Source organism: Antechinus flavipes, chromosome 3 (genome assembly GCF_016432865.1).
Source record: "Antechinus flavipes isolate AdamAnt ecotype Samford, QLD, Australia chromosome 3, AdamAnt_v2, whole genome shotgun sequence".
Classification (NCBI taxonomy): Eukaryota; Metazoa; Chordata; class Mammalia; order Dasyuromorphia; family Dasyuridae; genus Antechinus; species Antechinus flavipes.
Window position 1 is genome coordinate 607,769,280 of NC_067400.1, and position 22,988 is coordinate 607,792,267.

The 22,988-nt window shown below is 41.4% G+C and overlaps 1 protein-coding gene across 1 annotated transcript in view; it reads right to left on the reverse strand.

Moving 5' to 3' along the window:
- Positions 1 to 22,988, reverse strand: part of PLCH2 (phospholipase C eta 2) — a 164,181-nt gene that overhangs the window by 102,974 nt on the left and 38,219 nt on the right. Inside the window, exons 2-4 of the mRNA XM_051988768.1 lie at positions 11,960 to 12,106; positions 6,188 to 6,424; positions 4,288 to 4,424 (exon numbers count right to left, since the gene is read on the reverse strand). Coding sequence (XP_051844728.1) covers positions 4,288 to 4,424; positions 6,188 to 6,424; positions 11,960 to 12,106 — 521 coding nt within the window. The remainder of the gene's footprint in view (positions 1 to 4,287; positions 4,425 to 6,187; positions 6,425 to 11,959; positions 12,107 to 22,988) is intronic.

The window sequence follows — 22,988 nt, forward strand, 5'->3', positions numbered from 1 at the left end:
ATAGCCTGAGATGGAAACATAATTACAGACAATAAAGGCTGTGGCTCTGCTGAAGGAGGAATTTTCATAACTTCTAACAATGGGGATGCATTACTAAGTGAGGTCCAGAGAGAAAGGAGAAAGAGTGCAGAGCAAGATAATGAATTTGGCTGCTGCTGAGAGAAAGAGAGAGAGAGAGAGAGAGAGAGAGAGAGAGAGAGAGAGAGAGAGAGAGAGAGAGAAAGAAATAGAGACACAGACAGAGAAAGAAGATACAGAGACAGAGAGTGGGGGGGGGAGAGAGAGAGAGAGAGAGAGAGAGAGAGGAGAGAGAGAGAGAGAGAGAGAGAGAGAGAGACATGGAGACAGAGAAAGAGAGACACAGAGAGAGGAGAGAGAGAGAGAGAGAGAGAGAGAGAGAGAGAGAGAGAGAGAGAGAGAAGGGAGAAGGGGGGAGGATGGGGAGAGGTAGGGGAAAGAGAGAATTCAGTTGGGAGCCACAGAACCAGAAACAAGAACCTGCCTATTAAGAGGCCAGGAAAATAAAGGAAAGGCAGGAAAGGAGAAAGCTTTGCTTCATTTTGGACTTTTCCCTCCTGGGCTCATAGTCTCTGCACACCTGCCTGAAATAATCAATAGCCTCAGGAGCAAAGCTCACAATATTTCCCAGTGGGCCTCAGGCTCTACACCTGTAAAATAAGCAGAACTAAAACAAATGATCTCCAAGGGTCCCTCCCAGTTCTGACATTCCCTGTTCGATAGTCCTGACATTTTCAGAAAGAATACAGCAGCCTCGGATTTAAGTCCAGTTTCTCTGACTAAAATCCATTATCCTTTTCACTGGCTCATGCTGACCTCAGGACTCTCTGGTCCAGCATCCTCTTCGCCTCAAAGCAAACCGCAGGCCACATGACTATCAGTCAAAAACCCTTGCGGCCTTCAGCCAGTCATTAGAGGAGAACTTAATCAAATACACCTCGGAAAAGGGATTTCAAAACCGCTTCTATTTGGGGAGCTTGACTGGGAGCAGAGGGATTAGAGGTTGTTTAGGAGCATATATTTAGAGCTAAAATGAACTTAAAGGCTGCTCATTCTAACCTCATTTTTCAGATCAGGAAACCGAGGCTCAGCATAATTTGCTCATGACCCAACAAGGACTTGATTCAGTATTTACCTTAGGCCGGGTACTTTGTAAGCAGTGGGATTGTGAAGGAAAGAGATACAATCCCTAGCTTATAATTTAATAGGAGGGACAATTTATACATAAACAGATCCATACAAGATACACTCAGAGGTGGTTCAAGGGGAAGTCAATGTTGTTTTCAGTCCTTTGTTTCTGAACATCACGGGATGCCGTTTCTTGACTGATGGTGCATAAATTGGATTTAAATGAGGCAACAGTCTCTGGGGGAAGGGGGGAAGGGGGGGAACAGAAAAGGCTTCTCAAAGAAGGAAGCTTTGGCGTTGAATCTTAAAGGAAGCCAGGAATTCTAAGAGGCAAAGTTTGGGAAGGAAACCATTCCAGAAAGTACAAAGCCATGGTGGCTGGAGATGAAACAGCATTTAAGAAAAGCAGTCAATATGGCTAAAACCTAGAGTAAGAAGACTGGAAGGATCCAGGTGATAAAGAACTTTCGATTCCAAATAGGAGTTTTATTTGTTCCCGTAAGTAAACACTGGAGTGTATACTGGGTACAGAAATAACATGATTAGGACTATGCTTGAGGAAAAATATCTTTGGCAGATTAATGAAGGATAGATTGGATCGGGGGAAGATGGGGGCAGGAAAATGAATTAGCGGTTATTGTAATAGCCCAGGTGAAAGATGGCACAGGACTGAATTAGGTGTGTGGGAGCTGCGTGAAGAAAGTGGGGGACAAATGGGAGAGGGATCATCAGGAAAGGGATGATAATTTTAGATAACTGATTGGACATGGTGGGTAATGAAGAGGAGTCATGAAAGACATTGTTTGAGGAAAAACAGGTTTTCCTGCCTCCATTTCTAGGAGTCCATCAAGAGCACCAGAGTGAGCCCAATCCATTGGCTCTGTCCCCTTTTAAGTTTCAACAACTAGGGAGAAGTGATTTGTACACTTGGCGTGTGCCAGGTCCATCCTATTGGGTTGGATCATCCCCTGAAGTTCTGTGATCATCTATTGGCTTCAGGGAACTTGGTCCCTCAATCTTCCACCCAACCAGGATGGGGGAGAACAGCTGCTCTTCCGGAACCCTTGAGATCCACAGAGATTAAGGACCCTTCTGCCTGGCTTCCACTCTCCAGCTTGTTCACACACAATCACAGAATGTGGAAGACCTGTTAGCCCAGCCCACATATCCGAAGGAACTGCCCACAGCAGACCCAACACAGGGCCTCGTTCAGTCTCATCTTCCAGACCTCCATAAGGAGGAAACGGGCTATTTCTGGAAGCAGCCTATTGCACTCTGGGATGGCTGTAATTGTTAGGAAATTTTTCCTGACCTCAAGCCCAAATCTGCCTCTTTGCAGCTTCCTTCACCAAGATCCTAGTTCAGTCCTCTGGGGCCAAGCAGAACAAAACTAATCCCTTTCCCCCACGACAGCCAATTCTTCAGCTCCTCCAGCAATTAGCTCACGAAATTAGAACCTATCTAAAAGCTTGCTTAAGCCTGATATTGTTAGGAAGGAGAATCTGCTGCTTCATCAAAATCCTGTGCTGAGCCACAAATACTTATTAAGCATCTAACAAGGAGGAGAGATCCAAAGCTGGAAGGAAACTAATCTAAAGCCCCCTGGTTTTACAGAAGAGCAATATGAGACTCAGAAAAGGGATATTTGGCAGTGGGAAGAGCACAGAAGTGTAGTCAAAGGACCTGGGTTCAAATCTCATCCTTTCCACTTGCTACTTGTATGACCTTAAGAAAAATCACTTTATTTATCTGGGTCTCACTTGTCTATTTTATTAAAGGAGTAAGTGGGCTACATGTCCTTTCCACAATTCTAAATCAATCAATCAGTCTCTGTGTCTCTCTATGTGTCTCTATGTCTCTCTCTGTCCCTCTGTCTCTATGTGTATGTATGTGTGTCTCTGTCTGTCTGTCTGTGTGTGTGTGTGTGTGTCCGCCCCCTGCTAGGTAGCAAAGTGCCTGGAGTCAGCACGGCTCATCTTCTTAAGTTCAAATCTGGCTTCAGATACTAGCCAGTAATCCTGGGCAATTCAATTAAATATCACCTGCCTCAGTTTCCCTATCTGTAAATTGAGCTGGAAAAAGAAATAGCAAACCACTCCAATATCTCTATCAGGAAAACCCCAAATGCTTCCAGGAAGAGGCAGACCCAGTTGAAATGACTCACTAACAAAAAATAAAAATTAAAAGAAAAATAACAATAACAAAAATCAATCTCTCTTCCTCGCCCTCTGTCTTTCTCATTTTCACTATTGTCCTCAACTCTACATTCATACTCATTCATCATCTGTAATCAAGTGTCAAATCTGGCCTCCTAAGAAATTTGCCCAAGATCCAACTTCTGGAAGGGGGAGATCTGGAATCTAAACCCAGGTTCCGAACTTAAAACTGAGCACTTTCCCTGACACCTCCACATGCTGCCTAATGTTCCTTTCCCTTCTTCCATCTACTCTGTATAGAAGTTGTGTATAACTAGTTCTGTTTAACATGTATGGGATTATCTACCATCTAGGGGAGGAGGTGGGGGGAAGAGGGGAAAAGTTGGGAACAGAAATGTTTGCAAAGGTCAATGTCGAAAAATTACCCATGCATATGTTTATCATAAAAAAGCTATGATGAAAAAATAACTAGTTGTTCATATGTTCTTTCCCCAATTAGAATGTAAACTCCTCAAGTTGGCAGAGATTCCCAATACCTGACACATAGTAAGTTCTTAATCAATGCTTGTTGGCCGATTGATGGCGGACACAAGGAATTGTGTGAGGTTCAGAGGTACAAAGAAAAGAGGAATGGGTCCAAGAAGTCTCCTTTCTACTGGAGTTCAGACATTGGGGAGGACGACACATACACGACCAAGTATAAGATAAGAGATCTCACTGTTGGAGATGGCTTCTGGATTAACCATCATGTTGCTGTTCAACAGCCTGGATAATTGAGAGTGGAAGGCATTGGTTTCCAGCTTTGCTGATATTTGCAAGGCAAAGGCTTAGGGCGATGAGGTGTGACCCTCTCCCCCTCCCATATACCCCCCTCCCAAAGACTAAGCATCAGCAAGTGGCCTTGGAGATCAGATCTGTTGCTTTTCTCCATCCCTCCCCTGTACCCCCAGCCCCCTGCTCCTTGCCAGGGCTGCCCTCAGCTTACCTTGAACATCTGTTTCACCTTCTGCCGCGGAAGGTTCACATTCAGCTTATGAAGGAGCTGGAGGACTTCGTTAATGCTCAGGCTGCCGTCCCCATTCTTATCTGCCTCATCAAACGTCTGCTTCAGCCACTTTGAGGCTGAGTTAGGGGCCACACGACAACTGGCCTGACCCAGCCTGGCCCACCCCCAACAGCATCCCTTAACATAGCCCAGGACTGAGGCCTTCCCTTCCCAATTCAGCTCCTCCCTTGGGCCATCTCATTCCCCAGCCCCTCTTCACTTCCACTAACTAAATCTGGGCAGAGCAGACCTAGAGGTAACAGATGGAACTCAACATCCCATCTCAGATTTTTGTGGTGATGGTAAAAAACAATAACCCCATTTTACAGGCTGGGAACATTTTCTTAGGCAGATGAAAGGCAGTGTGGTATAGGAGCAATAAACTATCATATTCTCTCCCCTGAAAGTATAAATAATAAGGTCCTTGAGAGCAAAAATTTTTCATTTTTCCTCCTGGTCCTGCTCATTTCACTCAGGAAAAAAAAAGCAAAAAAAAAAAAAATTCATTTTTGTCTGAGTCTCCAGTGCTCAGGAAAATACTTATCACATAGTAAGCATTTACCAAATGCTTATTTGATTAATTGATTGGGGTCAGAGCCAGAACACTCCAACTCTACACTGACTAGTGGGCTTTGGGTCAATTCTGGAGTCATAGGAATAGGGACTTAATCTGTAAATCTCATAGGTTAGGAAACGCCAGATGAGAAAACTTCCTTTACCAGTACCAACACAAGTTTCTACCTTCTGTGTAGTTTACAATCCTAATAGAATTACTCAGAGCATTAAAACTTTAAATGATTTATTCCAGATCACAGAGCCAGCACGTCAGAGATGGGATCTGAACATAAGTACTTCCGTCTCTGAGGACAGTTATTTATCTACTTTGACATGCTGCCTCTCTCTCACTATCACTGAATCACAGAGTTCTTAGAAATGGAAGGAAAGTCAATAGCCAACAATGTAAACTGAAGATTGCCATAAGTCATCCGATACTCAATAAGTAGCCATCCGGCTTCTGCCTGAAAACTTACATGTAGAGGGACCTTCTCCTTCCTAACTCGGTTCATTCTATATTCTTGTATAGCTTTAATTTTTAGGAAGATTTTCCTGATTCCTGTGTCTCAGTTTCCCCATCTATATAATGAAGGAGTCAAACAAGAACATCTCTAAGGTCTCATTCAACTCTAAAATCTTATCATTGTTGGTATGTTCTGTCCATTTATTTTTAAAGAGGTAGAAAGAACTTTAGTGATTATCTAGTCCAATTCCCAGTTTTGACAAAAGGATAAACTGAGGCCCAGAGAGACGTGTCATGCTGATTCTTGGTATAATTGAGACTCAGGATAACAGATGACATTTAGAGAGTCCAAAAGTTTTCCATCATTATCTCATTTTATCTTAAGAACAACTTTGTGAGGCATGTATTATCAATCCCTTTTTACAAATAAGGAAACTGAGACTTAGAGGAAGGAGGTGACCTGCTCATGGTTATAGAGCTCGAAAGTATCAAAAATAAGATTAAAACCCAAAAACCTGTTTTCTCCAAGTCCAGTCAATCAGCCAACAGATAGCATAAAGCACCATGCTAAGTGCTGAGAATAAAGGCAAACAAAAAAATCCAAGTCCCACTCTCAAGGTGCTCTCAGGCTTCTAGAGATAACAAGACCATTGCTCTCTACCACATTGCTTTTCAATAAGAATATAAATCTTATAAGATAAAATTAAGTCTGGAGGGGCAGAGGAGGGTGGAATAGACTATTTCCTAATAATCCCCAAAGATTCTCCAATTACCTCCTTTCCCATCTCAGCCCCAACTCCAGTTCCAAAGGATATTGGTCACGAGTTCTCTGGCGTTTGGACAAACTGTCCTCGTCGCTGATTCCTGCCATCAGGTACCGGAGGCCTGTGATCCAGGTTCGAGCTTCTTCTCCGTTGGAGGACACAAGGTCCAGAGACTCCATGTGGTCCCCATAGTAGATGCTGAAGCAGCAGTTGGGGTCAAAGCTCCCATCTGCATAGCGCTGGAAAATCTCTGACTGCTTTCCTTCACATACTTCCTGGACAGAATCAATGGAGACTGGGGAAGAAAGTAGCAAGGAAGATCAGAAAAGTGAGTCAGCATTTATATGTAGCCAAGTAGTCTTGTTTTGCTTTTTTGTAATTGTTATCTCATTTGTAGGTCCTTTTATAATTCTCTTTTTACAGATGAGAAAACTGGGTCAGAGATGAAATCACTTAAATAATGGTTGAGGCTCAGAGCTTCTGTCTCCAAGTCTAGAACTCTAATCTACTGTATCCCCTGGATTCCAAGATAGTCGTGAACAACTTTGTCATTTTCCCTTTTTATGTCTTGAATGGGGCATCCTTGTATATAATGGGCACTCAAAAAAAGAAGATTGCTGGAATGAATGGGGATAGACTTTAATAAAAACCTAGATCCAACTCCTCAGAATATAAGTTGAACAATGAATGTTACCTCCTTTAATTCTCTCCTTGGTAGCCTTCTTTCCTTTCCCATCTGACATAGATTTTTCACTGCTTTAGATAATTTGTAGAATTTTGTGTATTATTTTTCTTTGTGTAGATGACCTAACTCTTCGTAACTAGGATACAAACTATGTATCTAGAGATTGTCTCATCCAAACTTTATTCTCTGCCCCCACCTCTCAACTGCCTAGAAATATTCTTTGCAGTCAAGTAATAATAATCAATAACATGATAGTAAAGTGGGAAGATCATAGAATTTGGAATTGGAAAATCTGAACTCAAATCCCATCTCAGTCCCTTAATAGCCGTGAAACTTTGGGCAAATCATCTGAGCTACCCGAGTCTCAGTTTCTTTATCTGTAAAATATAGGATTTTGGATTAAGTCCATTCCAGATTGAACCCTATGATACCACAAATTTATATCTTTGCCTTAAGGTTTTCAGAACATTTTATCTGATCCGATGCTCACAGCTACTCCAGGAGGTGAATGCTCTTATTATTATGTTCTTTTTATAGATGAGGAAACTGAGATTAGGGAGATATTCTCAGAGTCACTGAATCAGGAAGTGTTTGAGGTGGGATTTGAACCCAGATCCTCCACACAAGATCAGCTCACTCTCTTCAATACACTGTGCTTCCTCCCTAATAAATGTCTCATTGGATTGATTCTTAATGCGATTAATGCAAAATGTTATATTCTGTATGTTACAGAATATATTATAGAAATATGTTATAGAAAACTATGTTATAGTTTTAATATGTTATAGAAAACTAGGAATCATTGGTTGGACAATTGGAGAGTCCCTCCTTGCCCTCACATGTATTCTAAATAATCCTGAAATTGGGTCTCCAATGGAGTAGGAAAAAAATGGTATGGGGTGTCCAAGAAGGTGCCTTCCTGCTCTTTGATCTCTTACCCCAAGTCAGATTCAGGATCTAGGCTTAGAAACCCCTTCTTTGTTCCTACCCCTGAATTCATCTCTCCAACAGAGTTCAGACAGGGTCAAAGATGAATAAAAGGACTCTGCTATGAGTGGGCTCATCACTGACATCAGCTAAGGAACACTGTGGGGAAAATGTGAACAAGGACATCTGGATACAGCTGTTTGGGAAAGAGAGGCCATCCTACTTCTGGACTTGCTCCTAAGAAAGTCCCATGCTGAGAGAAATAGGCGGCAGAGCAAGAAGCAGGTCAGCACTTTATCTTCCCTTCCCAGCTCTCTTTTCAAAGTTACTGGAATGACACATAAAGTGCTGCTCTTGTTCTATGGCTCCTGCGCTCGGGGAGGAAGATGCTGGTGAATCCAACAAGCTGAGATTGAAGACTCCTAGAGGAGCAAGGGTGAGAGATATTACACGGTAGGGAAAAGAGGAAAAGGAAGGAGGGAGAGATGGAGGAAGAGAGAGAAAGAGGGAAGGAGAGAGAGACACAGAGAAAAGAGAAAAGGGAGAGGGAGAAAGCAAAGAAAAAAGAGGGAGAAGGAAGGGGAGAGATAGAGATTGAGAGAGGGAAGGAGGGTGAAAAAAGGGAGAGAGGTAGGAGAGAGATAGAAGGGAAAAAGTGTAAAGAAAATTGAGACTAGAAGAGTCAGCAGTGAAAAAGCAATTCTATCATCTGAGTTCTGTCCCCACATAAATCTTCCCTCCGGGGACAAGTAATTCTCCTGGGCTAGATAACAAGGGAGTCATCCATCTTTCCAATAACAAGTAATACTGAGGCCCAGAGCTGATGCTTTTATGTTTTTGTCAGGCAGCTACTTTCTCCAACCTTAGCCCAGGTTCTAGTAAAGGGCTTATTATGACTCCCATGTTTTGAGGGGGTGAGGGAACTATTTTTGTCTTTATGGTTGTTGTTATATTATACTCTGGAAAGTAAGGGGAATAAAGGCCTGGAGGAAGGCCTGCTGTCCAAAAGGAAAAATCTCTGGGAGAACTAAGGTAAAGATTGAATGGGCTACAAAGAGGAAAATGAGCTATGATGGGTGTTTATGGAGAAAATGCCCACACCATTGGGATCCCAGATTCCTTAAATAACAGTTAGCATTTTCTGTAGCCCTCAAGTCTGCAAAGTACATAATACAACATCTCATTTGAGCTTCACAACATCCTTGTGAGGTAGGTCATATAATTATTCCTATTTTAGTATGGAGAAAACTGAAGCTCAACGATAACTTCTCTAGGAACCTTATGAGAGTCTCCAAAGGTCTTGACTTCTGGCTCAGCACTCTAGACATTATGTCCCTCAAAATTGCCAAAATTTGTATTTAATTGCTTACTTTTCCCCACCATCATATTCTGGGAAACATAGTAGAAAACCTGGGTTTCTATTCCTACTGCTTTGATTTGGGGAAAATCATTTAACCATCCTGAATCTCAGTTTCCTTATTTGTAAAACAAAAGGACTACATTAGTTGCTCTCTGAGGTCTCTTTCAGCTATATGACCTTGGTCTTGAGATCCCAGAAGCACCTTGGGCTGTGTCATACAGATGCTAGTATCTAAGACAAGTTTCAAATCCAGTTCTTTTTTTTAAATTAAAATTTTAATTATTTAATTAAATAATTTTTAATTGTAGTATTTTTTATTTTTCCCCAGTTATACATAAAAACAATTTTTAACATTCATTTTTAAAACTTGGGTCCAAATTCTCTTCGTTCCTCCTTTCTCCCAACCCCCATTGAGAAGGCAAGTAATCTGATAGAGGTCATACATGTGCAGTCATGTAAAACATTTCCATATTAGTCATGTTCAGAAAAAAAAGATAAATAAAAAATAAAAAAGCCTCAAGAAAAATAAAAAGTATGCTTCACTTTGGATTCATATGCCATCAGTTCTTTCTCTAGATATGGATAATGTTTTTCTTTATAAACTCTTCAGAGTTGTCTTGGATCATTGTATTGCTGAGAATAGCTAAGTCATTTATCTGATCAAAGTCGATCATCTTATAATATTGCTGTACTTTGTTGTAGTACATTTTACTTTGCATCAGCTCACGTAAATCTCTTCAAGTTTTTCAGAGTGTCCTGTTCATCACTTCTTAGAGCACAATTGTATTCCACCTTAATCATAAACCTCAGTTCATCCAGCCATTCTCCAATTGACTGGCATCCCCTCAATTTTCAATTCTTTGTCCCCAGAAAAGGGCTGCTTTATATACACACACACATACATATATGTCTATTTGTACATATAGGTCTTTTCCATTTTTAAAAAATCATTTTTGAAACCCAGGTCTTCTTAATCAAAGTCCAGTGTTCTATCCCTGTTTTTGTACAACATGACAAAAATGGAATGTTTAAAAGGATCACACATATTTAACCTATATCAGATTGCCTGCTCTCTATGGAAAGAAGGAAGGATAAGGGAGGAAGGGAGAAAATTTTGATACACAAAGTCTTACAAAAATGAATGTTGAAAATGAGATGATCCAGACCAATTCCAATGATCTTGTGATGGAGAGAGCCATATACATTCAGAGAGAGGACTGTGGGAACTGAGTATGGATCACAACATAGCATTTCCACTCTTTTTGTTGTTGTTTGCTTGCATTTTATTTTCTTTCTCATTTTTTCCCCTTTTGATCTGATTTTTCTCATGTAGCATGAAAATTATATAAATATGTATGCATATATTGGATTTTACATATATTTTACCAAGTTTTGTATATATTGGATTACTTGATATCTAGGGGAAGAGGGGAAATTGGAACACAAGGGTTCAATATTGAACAATTATCTATGCATATCTTTTGAAAATTAGAAAGCTTTAATAAAAATGAATGTTGGAAATTATATTTATGTGTATTTGGAAAAGTAAAATACTATTGAGGAGGGAAAGGAGATAAGTCTTAGGAAAAAGAAGAAAAGGGAAGGGGGAAGAGGAGAAAGAAAAAGAAGGGGAAAGAGAAAGGAAAAGACAACGAAGAAGAGAAAGGGATGAAGAGAAGAGGTAAGGCAAAGGGGAAGAAGAGGGGATAGAGACAGGAGAAGGAAGAGGTAAAGATGAAGGAGAAAAAAAGGGGGAGGGAACAAGAAAGACAAAAAGGAAGAGGAGAAAGGGAAGAGCAGGGGAAGATAAGGAAGAAGAGAAAGGGGAAGAGAAGAAGATATAGGGGAAGGGGGAAGACAAAGAGGAAGAGAAGGGGTAAGATAAAGGGAAAGAAAGAAACAGGAGAGGGGAATAAGAGGGACAAAATAAAGGAGAAAGACAAAGGAAGAGAAGGGAAAAGATAAGAGGTAAGAAAAAGGGAAAGACAAGGAGGGAAGAAAGGGAAATGGGCAAGAAAAGGGAAGTAAGAAGCATCTATTCTTCAGGAAGTGTAAGATCCTATGTTGAAAGCTGGATTCATCTTAGCTGTTCCTGTACCTGAATGTTAGAATCTTGGCTAAAATAAGTAATTAAAAAAGAAAGCTAACTGACCTTTCTTGGCCCTGGTTTTCTTGTAAGACACTGCCAATCTGCTCTCCCTCCTTTGAACTCCCTTTTTCTGAATCTTGAGTTTTTTTGGGGGTGGGGTGGGATGAGGGTGATAGAAATAAAGGGGTTTTGGAGGGGGGGGTCACAGAACTCTCTGGGGCCAATTTGAGTCTCCTGGAATCGCATGACTAGCTTTATCTATCCATCTTTGCTCTGGCTTCTAGGACAGTAATGAGAAAAGTAGGCATTAGCAACCAGTAAATTGGCTCCTCTGTAAGCAAGGAGATTGCAGGACTGCAGAGAAGGGTTAGGGGGACAGCAGGCTCAGAGCTGCCACTTTCCATTCCCCACCTCCCTGGGAACTGTCAGAGGGAAGACATTGCAGACCCAGGTATCGCTTTCTTTGCTAATGAATACATAAAGAAACTCCTCTTATTGGCTTCTTCCTATCATACCCATGTCACCTCCTGTAAGAGGTCGGAAAGCTTAAAGTCAAAGACCTCAGGTCCCCCATTACAGGGCTGAGCCCTACTGCTCTCTCCTTGCCTCATGAATAATTCCTTGCTCACCCTTCTTAGGATACCTTCCTCTCATTCCCTGCCTGGAGGGCAGGGCCAATGCCAGGGATGGTGATGTTGTTAAAAGGAAGCTGGTAAAGAAGGGAGAACCATTAGGATCCACCCAAATGGAAAGTGGGCGCCATACTTACTCTTGGCCTTCTCATTCTTCCGCGATGGCCGCCAGCGGATGCACGACTTGTGCTCGTCCAGATAGTAAAAGCGAACCAAGCCCTTGGAGCCACCTCGAAGCTTGACCATCTGAGTCCCGGCCTGCATTGAACTGATGCATCTTTCCACTAGAAACACAAACAGAGACAGGAGATAGATCAGTTCAGTGTCAGCCTCAGCCATTCACCTTCGATCACACACTGTTAAGAGCTGAAAGAGGCTTTGAAGGTCACCTAGTCCAACCCATGCCTTTGTTTCTGAGGAGAAAACAGAGGGCCCTAGTGATGAACTGATTTGCTGAGAGTTACACAACTAGAAGATGAACCCAAGATTTGAACCCAGGTTTCTGAGTTCATATACACCTAGACCACCTGAGTTTTTAACAATTCATTCTCTGAAAGGCAAATAGCAGAAGACTTTGATTCTGGGCACCTAAGTCCAAATATCTCTCTTACACAAAGTCATTTTGAAAGCTTGGAAAAGCATCTTCTCCTTCATAGTCATCAGTTTCCTATATAAAAAAAATGAGATGATTTTTCTCAATAGCTTAAATTTCTGTTCATTACAGGAAGCATGGGAGAGGGGTTGGAAAGCCCACCTTGGAGCTGGAGAGGTCTGGGTTCCAGTGTTGACTCTGATCTACATTGGATCAGTGGAAGGAACATTTACCATGCCTCTGGGAACCAAAACAATAGGATCCAGTAGCTAGGAGTACTAGACTTAGAGTCCAGTCCTATCGCTGGCATTTACTAGCTATGTTGTTTAATTGGTTTTAGTTGTGTTCAATTCTTCTTGCCCCATTTGGAGTTTTCTTGGCAGAAATACTGCAGTGGTTTGCCACTTCTTTCTTCAGCTCATTTTACAGATGGGAAAACTGAGGCAAATGAGGTTAAATGACTTGCCGAGGGTCACACAGCTAGTAAGTATCTGAAACCAGATTTGAACTCAGGAAGTTGAGTCTTTTTGACTTCAGCTTGACACTCTATCTACTCCCTGCTTCTTATTAATTATGCAATTTATCTGTAAAACAAAGATAATCCCTACTTCACAGGGTTGTTCTGAAGCTCCAATGAGAATGCATGGAAAACTCTTTGGAAACATTGTCAAAAAGATCTGGTCTCACTATGTAACCCTAAGCAAAATCATGTTAAATCTATTTGCCTCAGTTTCCTCATCTATAAAATGGGAATAATAATGGCATCTACTCTCCCAAGGTTGTTGTGAATCCCCCTCCCCTCCCATGTTGATGGTCATTATTTACATTTATTTAATATTTAATGTTTTCAATGTATTTTTTAAAATGAAATTTTACTTTCACAATCTTCCTTTTCTCCATCTTATCACCACTCGACATAGAGAAAGCAAGAAAAACAAAACCCCTGTGGCAAACTTCAATCGACTTTTATATCCATTATCTCATAGCTTCCCAACATCCTATTTGAGAAAGAGTACAGATTTCTACCATCAGTCCCATTAACCCTTGAACCAAGATCTCCAATTCCCAGCTCAATGAGCTTTCTAATTCTGCTCATTTCAAAAGTTGGTTTCTCTATTAAGTATCTCTAGAAGACAAACTCGAAAATGCCCATGTCACCCTAAAATCTGCACCCTTCCATGGTAGTTTATTCTACATACTCGAACCATTTTCGAGTCTGTAAGTCTCGAGTTCTTTTTTTTTTGGGGGGGGGGGTTCTAGAGTGGTTCTAGAAGAGAGTACAGAAGGTTTCCAGGTGTCCTGGATCCACGACGCAAAAGAGAAGGGGGTTCTAAGCCTCCCTCCTTTTCTATACCCCAAGTCTGTCCAGATCTTCAGTTACTGTAGCTCCTAAGGAGCAGTCCCCTTTCTCCTATTAGCTGTCCTTCCTTGGATTTAAAAGCATAGGATTCTTAGGTTTATCTTATACTTCTGCCTTCTTTCTTTGAAGAACTTCTCTTGCCCACATGACATGTCTAAAGGCCCTCCACCAAATTCAAATTTATATTCCTCTCCCTCTCCTCTGAATCTAAAATTGAGCACCAGCTTTGAGATTAGCTGCTTCCTCTTTTTAGCTCTTATAAAACTGTGCAAGCCCCATCAAAGCATTTTACCTCTCTTTGCCTCAATTTCCTCATCTGCCAAGTGGAGATAACAAAAGTGCCTTCTTCCCAGGATTGTTGTGAGGAGCAAATAGGATAATGATTGTAAAACAGCACAGCGCCTGACGTGGAGTAAACACCACATGTTGTTGTTCAGTCAATTTTCAGCTGTGTTTGACTTCATGACCCCATTTAGGGTTTTCTTGGTAAAGAAACTAGAGTAATTTAGCTTCTCCTGCTCATTTTACAGATGAGGAAACTGAAGAAAACTTCATTACTTTCCCCCTCCTTCTCTAGCTTCATTCAGAATAATTGTTGATTGACTAATACGAATTGTTCAGCTGCTCAAAGACCTCACTAGGTAAGGAGGATTTGTTCTCCTTCCTGGACTCAGAGATACTTTTTATAAGAATTATTCTCGGAGAGAAATGAAATGTCCAGGATCACACAGAAATAGTGTGGTGTAATGGTTAAGGCACTGGTCTTCTTATGTGGGAGTCCTGGATTCAAATCCCACCTCAGACACTTACTAATCGTGTAACCCCTTGTAAAATTAGAAAGCTGAAGTCAATGTCTCTGAAATCAAGCTGGAATCAAATCAAAGTTCCCCACCTGCTCTGATCCTGTGATTGCCTTTGTCTTTATTTGTATTGCCTGGGCTTAGTCTACCTATCTCATAGTCTTTGATAAATACTTGCTTACTCTTTGTCCAGCTGACTGATCTAATCTGACTAATCTAATTGAATTAGACTGAATTAGAATCCAGTTCTTTGGTTCCACCCTTTCTACTATACATCAGCTGCTTCCTTCTCTCCCCTGCCCCCCCCCCAAAAAAAAGTGTATCTTGCTGACTGAGCCATCCTCCCATAAATAATTCAGAAAGGCGTTTTCGAGTACAAACTGCTTTCAAATGAGGCTGTTACTCAGGACAGCAGAAACATTAAAAATTAACAGCAAAAAGGTTATTAAACACACACACTGGACTCACAAAGCAGCAGCTGCTGAGACAGCAAGAGCAGGCTGCCGGGGGAGCGCTTTCATCGGTACGGAGCATACATTTATGACGATGAGTTTTACTGATTCCAAGCGGACGGGGCTAAAAACCCAGAGAAGGACCAAATCTGGGCCTGGCTCTCAGCCGATGTGCCACGGGAAGCAGCTGCAAGTTCCATTGCCCTGGCAGACAATCGAACTTACAACTTAATGGTCACATGTTCTTCACTCACCCGGGAATGGGGGGCTTGTAGATGATCTTGGGCAAGCCAGTTCTCAGTTCTGGGCCTCAGTTTCCCCATTTGTAAAATGAAAGGGATTACATCTTAGCTCAGAGAGAAACATTAGAAAAGTGGTCTACTTTTTCCACTCCCTCTAGGATGGCCTGCTTTCTTCTTATTATGATGAGGGATGTCATGCTTTAAAGTGGAAGCAGGATAAATATATTCCAACATCAAAGTGAAATAAAACCCAAAAATATATATTTTTTTATTTTTATAAAATAAGGATGGATTAGATTGTTATTTCTCTAGATCTCAGTTTCCTCATCCATAAAATGAAAGGGTATGAGTAGGTATCCTCCTAGGTTATAAATATAATAAAATCTCAACCAAGATCCTATTCAACTTTATATCCTTTCTGTGAAAGCTCCAAACTTTCTATGAATAATTCCACTCACCCCTCATCATCTTATTACTTCTTTCAATACTAATGTACCCAGTGTACAAAACACACCTTCCGTATATAATCTTTCTTGATCCTCATAATAACCCTGGGAAATAGGTGCTAGTATTATCACTCCCATTTTACAGATAAGGAAACTTAAACAGAGGTTAAATGACTTGCCCAGGTTCATACTCCTAGTAAGTGTCTGAGGCTGGAGTTGGACTCAGGACTTTCTAACTCCAGGACCAGCATTTTGGGTACTATAGTGTCCCTTAGTTGGTACTAGATTGGGGGCAGGATGGGGCCACCTCAAGTTATATTTAGTATTCTATATGCCCTCTATAAAATGGATGAGAGGTATATTTAGGTTAGATTCCGTCTATCAAGTCAACAAGCATTTATTAGGGCTTTATTATATATACCAGCCACTCCGTTAAATGCTGGGGATACAAATAAAGCCAAAAACAGATCTGGCAACCTTGACTTCAGGGAATTTACAGTCGAATGGGAGATACAACATGCAAACAACCAAGATAAATTGAGAGTAGATAGAACATCATCTGAGAGAGGTGGGCACTAGCAGCTTGGAGGACCAGAAAAGACCTCCTGTAGAAGGTGAGATTTGAGCTGAGTGTTAAAGATAGCCAGGAAATCCAGGAAGAAAAAATGAAAGGAAGAGTATATTCCAGGGAGGAAGGACAGTATGATGATGGGACTATAAGACAAAGACTAGATTCACTAGAGCCTTCTTCCCTATTTCAGACTCTTCTGGTAAAAAGTTAAGACTTCCAAGATCAGGAAAGCTGTTCTCTATAGGTAAATACCTAATCAATCAATAAAGATTTAGTAAGCTCATACTATATTTCAGGCCCTGTGCCAAGTATTAGGGATACAAAAAAGAGACAAAGATAGTGCCTGACCTCAAGGAATTTACAATCTAACAGGGAAGATTATATGAAAACAAATATATACTGATTAAGCTCTATATGGGATAAATAGAACATAATTAAAAGGCACTGCAATTAAGTAGCTTCCTGTAGAAGATGTTCAGCCAAAGATTCTTCTTGCCTGTCCGCCAAAGTCCAGTGGCAATGACCACTCAAAGGTCACTAGCCTGTTAGGGCCCACAAGAGCAGGACAGAAATGTAAGGATGAACAAAGAAGTTAATTAGAGAGGAATTTTGCTAGCCCTGCTCATGGAGCTGTCCCACAAGCACTCATACATTTCCTGTCCCACAGACCCCACATCCCAGATGGAACAATTTTACTTCCCTAGCCAGATAGATAAAATATATTCTTATCTCCAGACAACTACTCAAAATGTTCGTCCTTTGTCTAGAATATCCTTCCTTCTCTTCACCTCCTAGGGAAATCCTACCTTCCTTCAAAGCCTTCCTCTTCAAAGGACTCTTTCTCAGCAAGTCTTAATCTCTCCTCCAAGTTCCTTCAACCCTATCTGCATGTCTCATTTAACTCCAGTCACAGGAAGCATCCTGTTCTTTCTTAGATTGCTGCTGTGCAGTGATTAGCTCTTGTACTGTTACCTATGTGGTGAAGTGGATAGAGAGGTGGGCCTGGCTTCCAATCTGGCCTCAGACATGTACTAACTGCTTCACGTTAGTAACATCACTTAACCCTGTTTGCCTCAGTTTCCTCATCTGTAAAATGGTTTGGAGACAGGGAATCTGAATTTGAACTTGGGCTATGATACTCAATACCATTGTGACCTGGGTCAAACTTTCTGGGCCTCAGTTTCCCCATCTGTAAAATGAAGGGATTTGATGAGATGAGTCCTAGTGGATAACCCTTCTAATTCTAAGTCCCTGCTCCTACAGCCTTAATGAACAGGTTTACTGAAAAACTCTACCCCAATCCCCCATTCAAGGTTGGACCCAGCTAGCCATAAGAAAGTAGTACCATGGACAGAGCTAAGCACTCAGAAGTCCCATTTATTAAAGCTATGCAGTCTCCAGGCTGGTAGCCGGGGCTTAGTAAAGGGATGGGTGAGGGGAGGGGGTGGAGGAGAGCAGCTTTCCAGTGGAATCAATCTCCTTGTAGATTGTAGCTAAAGTCTAATCCCTCTGCTGCAGGATGAGCTGATTCAATTTGTAAAAAATAAATAAATAAATAAAGTAAAAACTTTTTATATAATAATATGGTAATAAGAGTTGGGTTCTTGAGCTCAGCCCGGTAGTGTTAAGAGACCTAGAGATCATGAGTGGGGGCCAGGACAAAGGATCTGGTTTTCACTGGCACAGAGGCTCACCTCCCCAACTCTGGTCAGAGGAGTTTCCCCACTGAAAAATGGGGATAATAATGCCTATTTAAAAAAAAATTCATGATAGACATTATTGTGTATCCAGGAAGACCTAGGTTCAAGTGTTGCTTCTGATATACTGTCTGAGTGCTCTAGGAGACTTTTAAAGACAGTGCTATCGCTGCTGCTGACTTACTTTGGGAGAGGAAGAGTTTCTTCATTTGGGCATTTCCTAAGCCACTGAGATCTCAGATATAGTCACTATTTCTGTTCCTATTTACTTCACCTGCTGCTTGTAGAGCCCAGAAACATTTCATGAATTTTACATGACTATGTAAATGCCAAGTATTATTCAGAAAAATGTAAGACATGGATGTATTCTTGATCTTTATAGCCTCAACAACCAGCACATGGCATACACTAAGCACTTAATAGATGTTTGTAAAATTGAATGAGAAATAGCTGAGCCAGAATTTGTATCTAATCTTCTGGGACTCACCCCTTTCTGCTCTAAGGAATATTCGCCTCTTTCTGGATCATGGACCCCATGGGCTGGAAGCCTATGAACTACTTCTCTGAATCATATTTAAGGAGTTTCCCCAAATCTCCAAGTAAAATATTGTGCCCAGGAAGACAGTGATGGCAGGGCAAGATGGATGGTGAATCCAGGGACAAGAGAAAAATCATCAGGATTTTTTCAAAACTCCAAAGAATATGAGTACATTCTTATGTCTGAAAGTGAATCAGGTTCCAAATTGACAAACATTCACTAGGAGAGAGGGATAATCAATAGAAGGAACAATTATAAATGACAACAAAGGCCTAGATATACAGATATAATTTCCCCCTCCCCACATTCACATATCTATTGATGAACTCTTTAGAGGGGTATCTGTGAACCTCAGTTCAAGAATCCCCACACATCCCTGATTCCTCCTCATAGAGCCACCCAACCAGGGCTAGAATGACTTGGGAGAAGATTTAAGGCATTTCCATGAGCCCTCTATTTTCAATTTCCTCCCTACATCTGAACCTTCATTCCTAAATTTGGGGCAAGTCCTCACACAAGTGTCAGTCATTTCCCTAGACAGGAGTATACAAGTAGGACAAACAAGGTTTTTCTCATGAGCCCATATCTGTGTCTAGGCCCCCAGACCCTAAGGAAACTGCCCTCTCCTACCTCCCTGGAGTTCAGTTCCTTCAGAAGGCTCAGTCCCTCAGAAAGGAGCCAGGGCTTCCTTGCAGCCTATATTGTGGAGCCTCTAGCCTTAACCCCCTGACTGGAGCTCAGCAATTGCATTTTCTATAAAAAGCTTATTGGTGGTCAAGATAAAAGTCAGAATGTTGACTCAAAGAAGGAGGGGGCAGGGAAGAAACCACATATATTGGTTAAGGGGGAAAATTACTATCTTTTGGAGGCTGGGAGAAAAAAAATCTTATTTGTGAAAAATATATTGGAAATCACAAACCATATAAAAGTGTCCCTAGTAAGGCAGGGGATAAACCTAGGGATTATATTCACCAAGGGGATCAGGAATTCTCTCTGGGGAAATCTGCTCTGAAGAAGGTTCATGGTTTGGCGAATGGAAATTGTCATTGGCAAAAGACCAGACGTCTAAAAGGTATTCCGGGCCAGGTTAGAGAAGAAGCAGGCACTCCAGGGGCATGTGGTTCCGGGGTCCTTCTCTGGAGAAACTCAGCCTCTTCTTTCCACTCCCTCTCCAAATGCCACCAAAGACTATGTTCTTCCCTTCAGAGGCTGAGCCTCAGTTTCCCCATCTATAAGGTAAAGGGGTTTGGCCTAGGTGACGTTTAAAATTCCTTCTAGTCCAAAACCTATGGTCCCATGACAGACATTGACCCAGTTACAGATGGGAACTGAAGGTCATCTTTAGAACAGAGGGGAAGGGAAGGAAATAAACATTTATTAAGCCCCCTACTATGCACCAAGCACAGGGCTAAGCACTTTACAAATATTATCTCATTTGATTCTTACAACAACCCTGGGAGGCAGATGGTTATTATCCCCATTTTACTATTGAAGAAATTGAGACAGACAGAAGTGAATTGAGTTGCCAGGTCACACAAGCAGGAAGTGTCTGAGTCTAGATTTGAACTCAGATTTTACTGACTCCAAGTACAGTGGAGAGAGCACCTAAATGCCTCATTTAGCAGTTCCACTCAGCTGGATTTTTTCCAAACACCAGAGTGAGAACAATGTGCCCAAGGAGAGGGTGGTAAGAAGCTTAAGGCAGGACAAGATGGACAATGAGTCCAGAGTCATTTGTTTAATGGCTCCAGAGACTCCAGAGAACATGGATATACTCCCATGTCTCAACATGGACTAGGTGTCTGGCTGAAAGGGACAGACATTCACTAGGACTCTTGTTTGAAGAATGTAGGTTCAAATCCCACTTTAGACACTTAATCCCTCTGTGATCTTGGAAAAGCCTCAGTTTTCTCATCTATAAAATCAGGTATTCAGTTAGATGGACTTTGATGTCTCTTCCAGTCCTAGATCTAAGACAGTTAGATGTTATAGTGATAGATTTAGAATAAGAAAGACCTAACTTCAAAATCTCTCTCAGCTTTTATTAGTTATGTGACCTGGAGAAATCAATTAACCCCTGTCTGCCTCAACTTCCTTAAATATAAATTGGGGGAAATAATAGCACCTACCTTTTAGAGTTGTTTTGAGCATCAAATGAAATAATATTTGTAAACCATTTTGCCAGTTTTGAAGCAATATGTAAAATATTACCACCATTGTTGAGTAAAACAAGCAGAATCAAGAAAACACTGTAACAACAAGATTATGTCATGATCAACTGTGATGGTCTTCTCAATAATGTAGGGACTCAAGACAATTCCACTAGACTTGGGATGGAAAACATCATCTGTATCCAGAGTTGATGGATTGCATTGAATATGGATTAAATCATAGTATTTTCACTTTGGGGAGGTGGTTGTTTTTTTCTTTTTCATGTTTTTCCCCCTTTTGGTCTGATTTTTCTTGCATAATATGACAAATATGGAAATATGTTTGAAAAGATTACACGTATTTAACCTATTTCATATTTTTTGCTGTCTTGGGGAAGGGGTAAGTAAGAGAGAGAGGGAGGAAAATTTGCAACACAAAGTCTTACAAAAACGAATATTGAAAACTATCTTTACATATAATCTGGGGAAATAAAATACTATTGAAAACTAAAATAAAATCTTAGCATCACATCCATCATTATTATGGTTATTATTTTCCTGATATCATAGGTACACAGATACCGGAAATCTTTAATTAATGGTGTCCCAAACCCCAATTCTAAGATCTAACATTACCCGATACCCTACAAATCCTGGAAATATGATACAAAGATATTTGAATTCTCAAGGCTTTAAATCAAATGAATAGAATACTTCACCAATTCAAAAGGTGCTGTCCCAAGATGAGGAATCATGATTTTGTATTGAAGGAATGACCCCATATCATCAAATCCAAGGAGTTTGGATTTTCCCTTTCTTACCGAACTGGCCTAATCTCCATTTCGGGGAAACCACGATGATCCCTCCAACCCAGAGAAACTCTTTTGCCAAGCAGGCCACTGTCACTTTGTTTTGGAGTGAGGGAGACTTGCCAGGAGACATGACAGGAAGGTAGAACAGTTCACCTTTCCTAGTTGGGCCAAAGTGATGGGAAATCAGTCACTATGTCAATGAGGCAATGTAAAACCAAATGGATGGGACAGCAAATGGACCATTTTGCCAACTTCCCTCTAGAAGTGCCCAGAATCATCTTTGCTCTATTTAACCTTGAAGCTCATTGAGTACCCCCAGTCAAAGGCTCCCCCAAGACTCCAAAAACTCCAATATTTTCTTCAAAGAAATGTTAGCAAAAGCTTCAGCACTTATAGAAGAATTCCCATTTCAGACAGCTTCATTTCTGCTGCATCTCCTGGAAAATGCTGGTCTTGTCTGTACCAAATTATCAAAGGTTCCTTGCATTACCCAAAGGAAGCAGACAGTTGAATAAATGTCCTGAATCCTTCAGAGCATCCCAAGAACCTGCCCAAAGTTTTCTCATTTTCCTCTGTCCTTGCACGTCACTGCTCGGTCAGGGTTCCAGGAACCAGAGTCTTCCCACCCAAAATTGTCTCTATTCTGGAGGGATGGGAGAACTCCTTTTAACCCACCAGCTTTTCATTCCCGGCTGGAACTTCCTTTTCCTGATGCTGCATCTTGTCCAGTCCCTTTACTGAAGTGGTTCAGAAAGAAAGAGCCCAGCTCAAAGAAACAGCCAGAGCCCTCTACTTGATCACAACTGCTCCAGTCTAGTGAAGGACTGTACATGGGAGCTCCCTCCCACCCCCTCCTGACCCATGTTTAACCAAAATCCCAAATCCTCCTACACGCTAATCCATAACTCTGGCTCCAGCCCCAGGCTGTCAGAGGATTTAGGCTGTAGAAACTCTGGTTGAGGAAATCAGGAGGAAAAAAGGGAGGATCTTCCTTTTCAATATCCCATGGCTCCAGTGCCTCCAAGACCAGGGGACAGGTGCCCTGAGCTAGATGCTTCACACACGCAGAGTACATGAGACAGAGAGTCCAAGGACTTGAATTGCAGTGCCTGGTTTAGCCTTTTCCTAGCTGTCCAAGTGTCTTTCCTTATCTGCGTCTTGGTTTTCTCCTCTAAAATGTGAAAATAGTCTCTAAAGCTTCTTCCAAGTCTGATATGATGCGTTTGTGAAAGCTTTGCTTTTTTTTATGAACTCGCTCTTTACTTTGAAGGTCGTCCCCCATGTAAACAGACACAGATGGTCCTAACCACCCTTGCCCCACTCCCATTCTTTAATCTCCATTTCTGGGATGGCTATTTGGGCAATGCCCTCAGTAACTCCCTTTCCCTTTGCCAAAGTCTAGAGTAACTCCTAAGGAATGGAGCCAACTGATTCATTCACTCTAAAAATGGGAATGATGAATTCAGGGTGAACTGGGCTTCATGCCTTTTTCCTTTTTCAGGATTT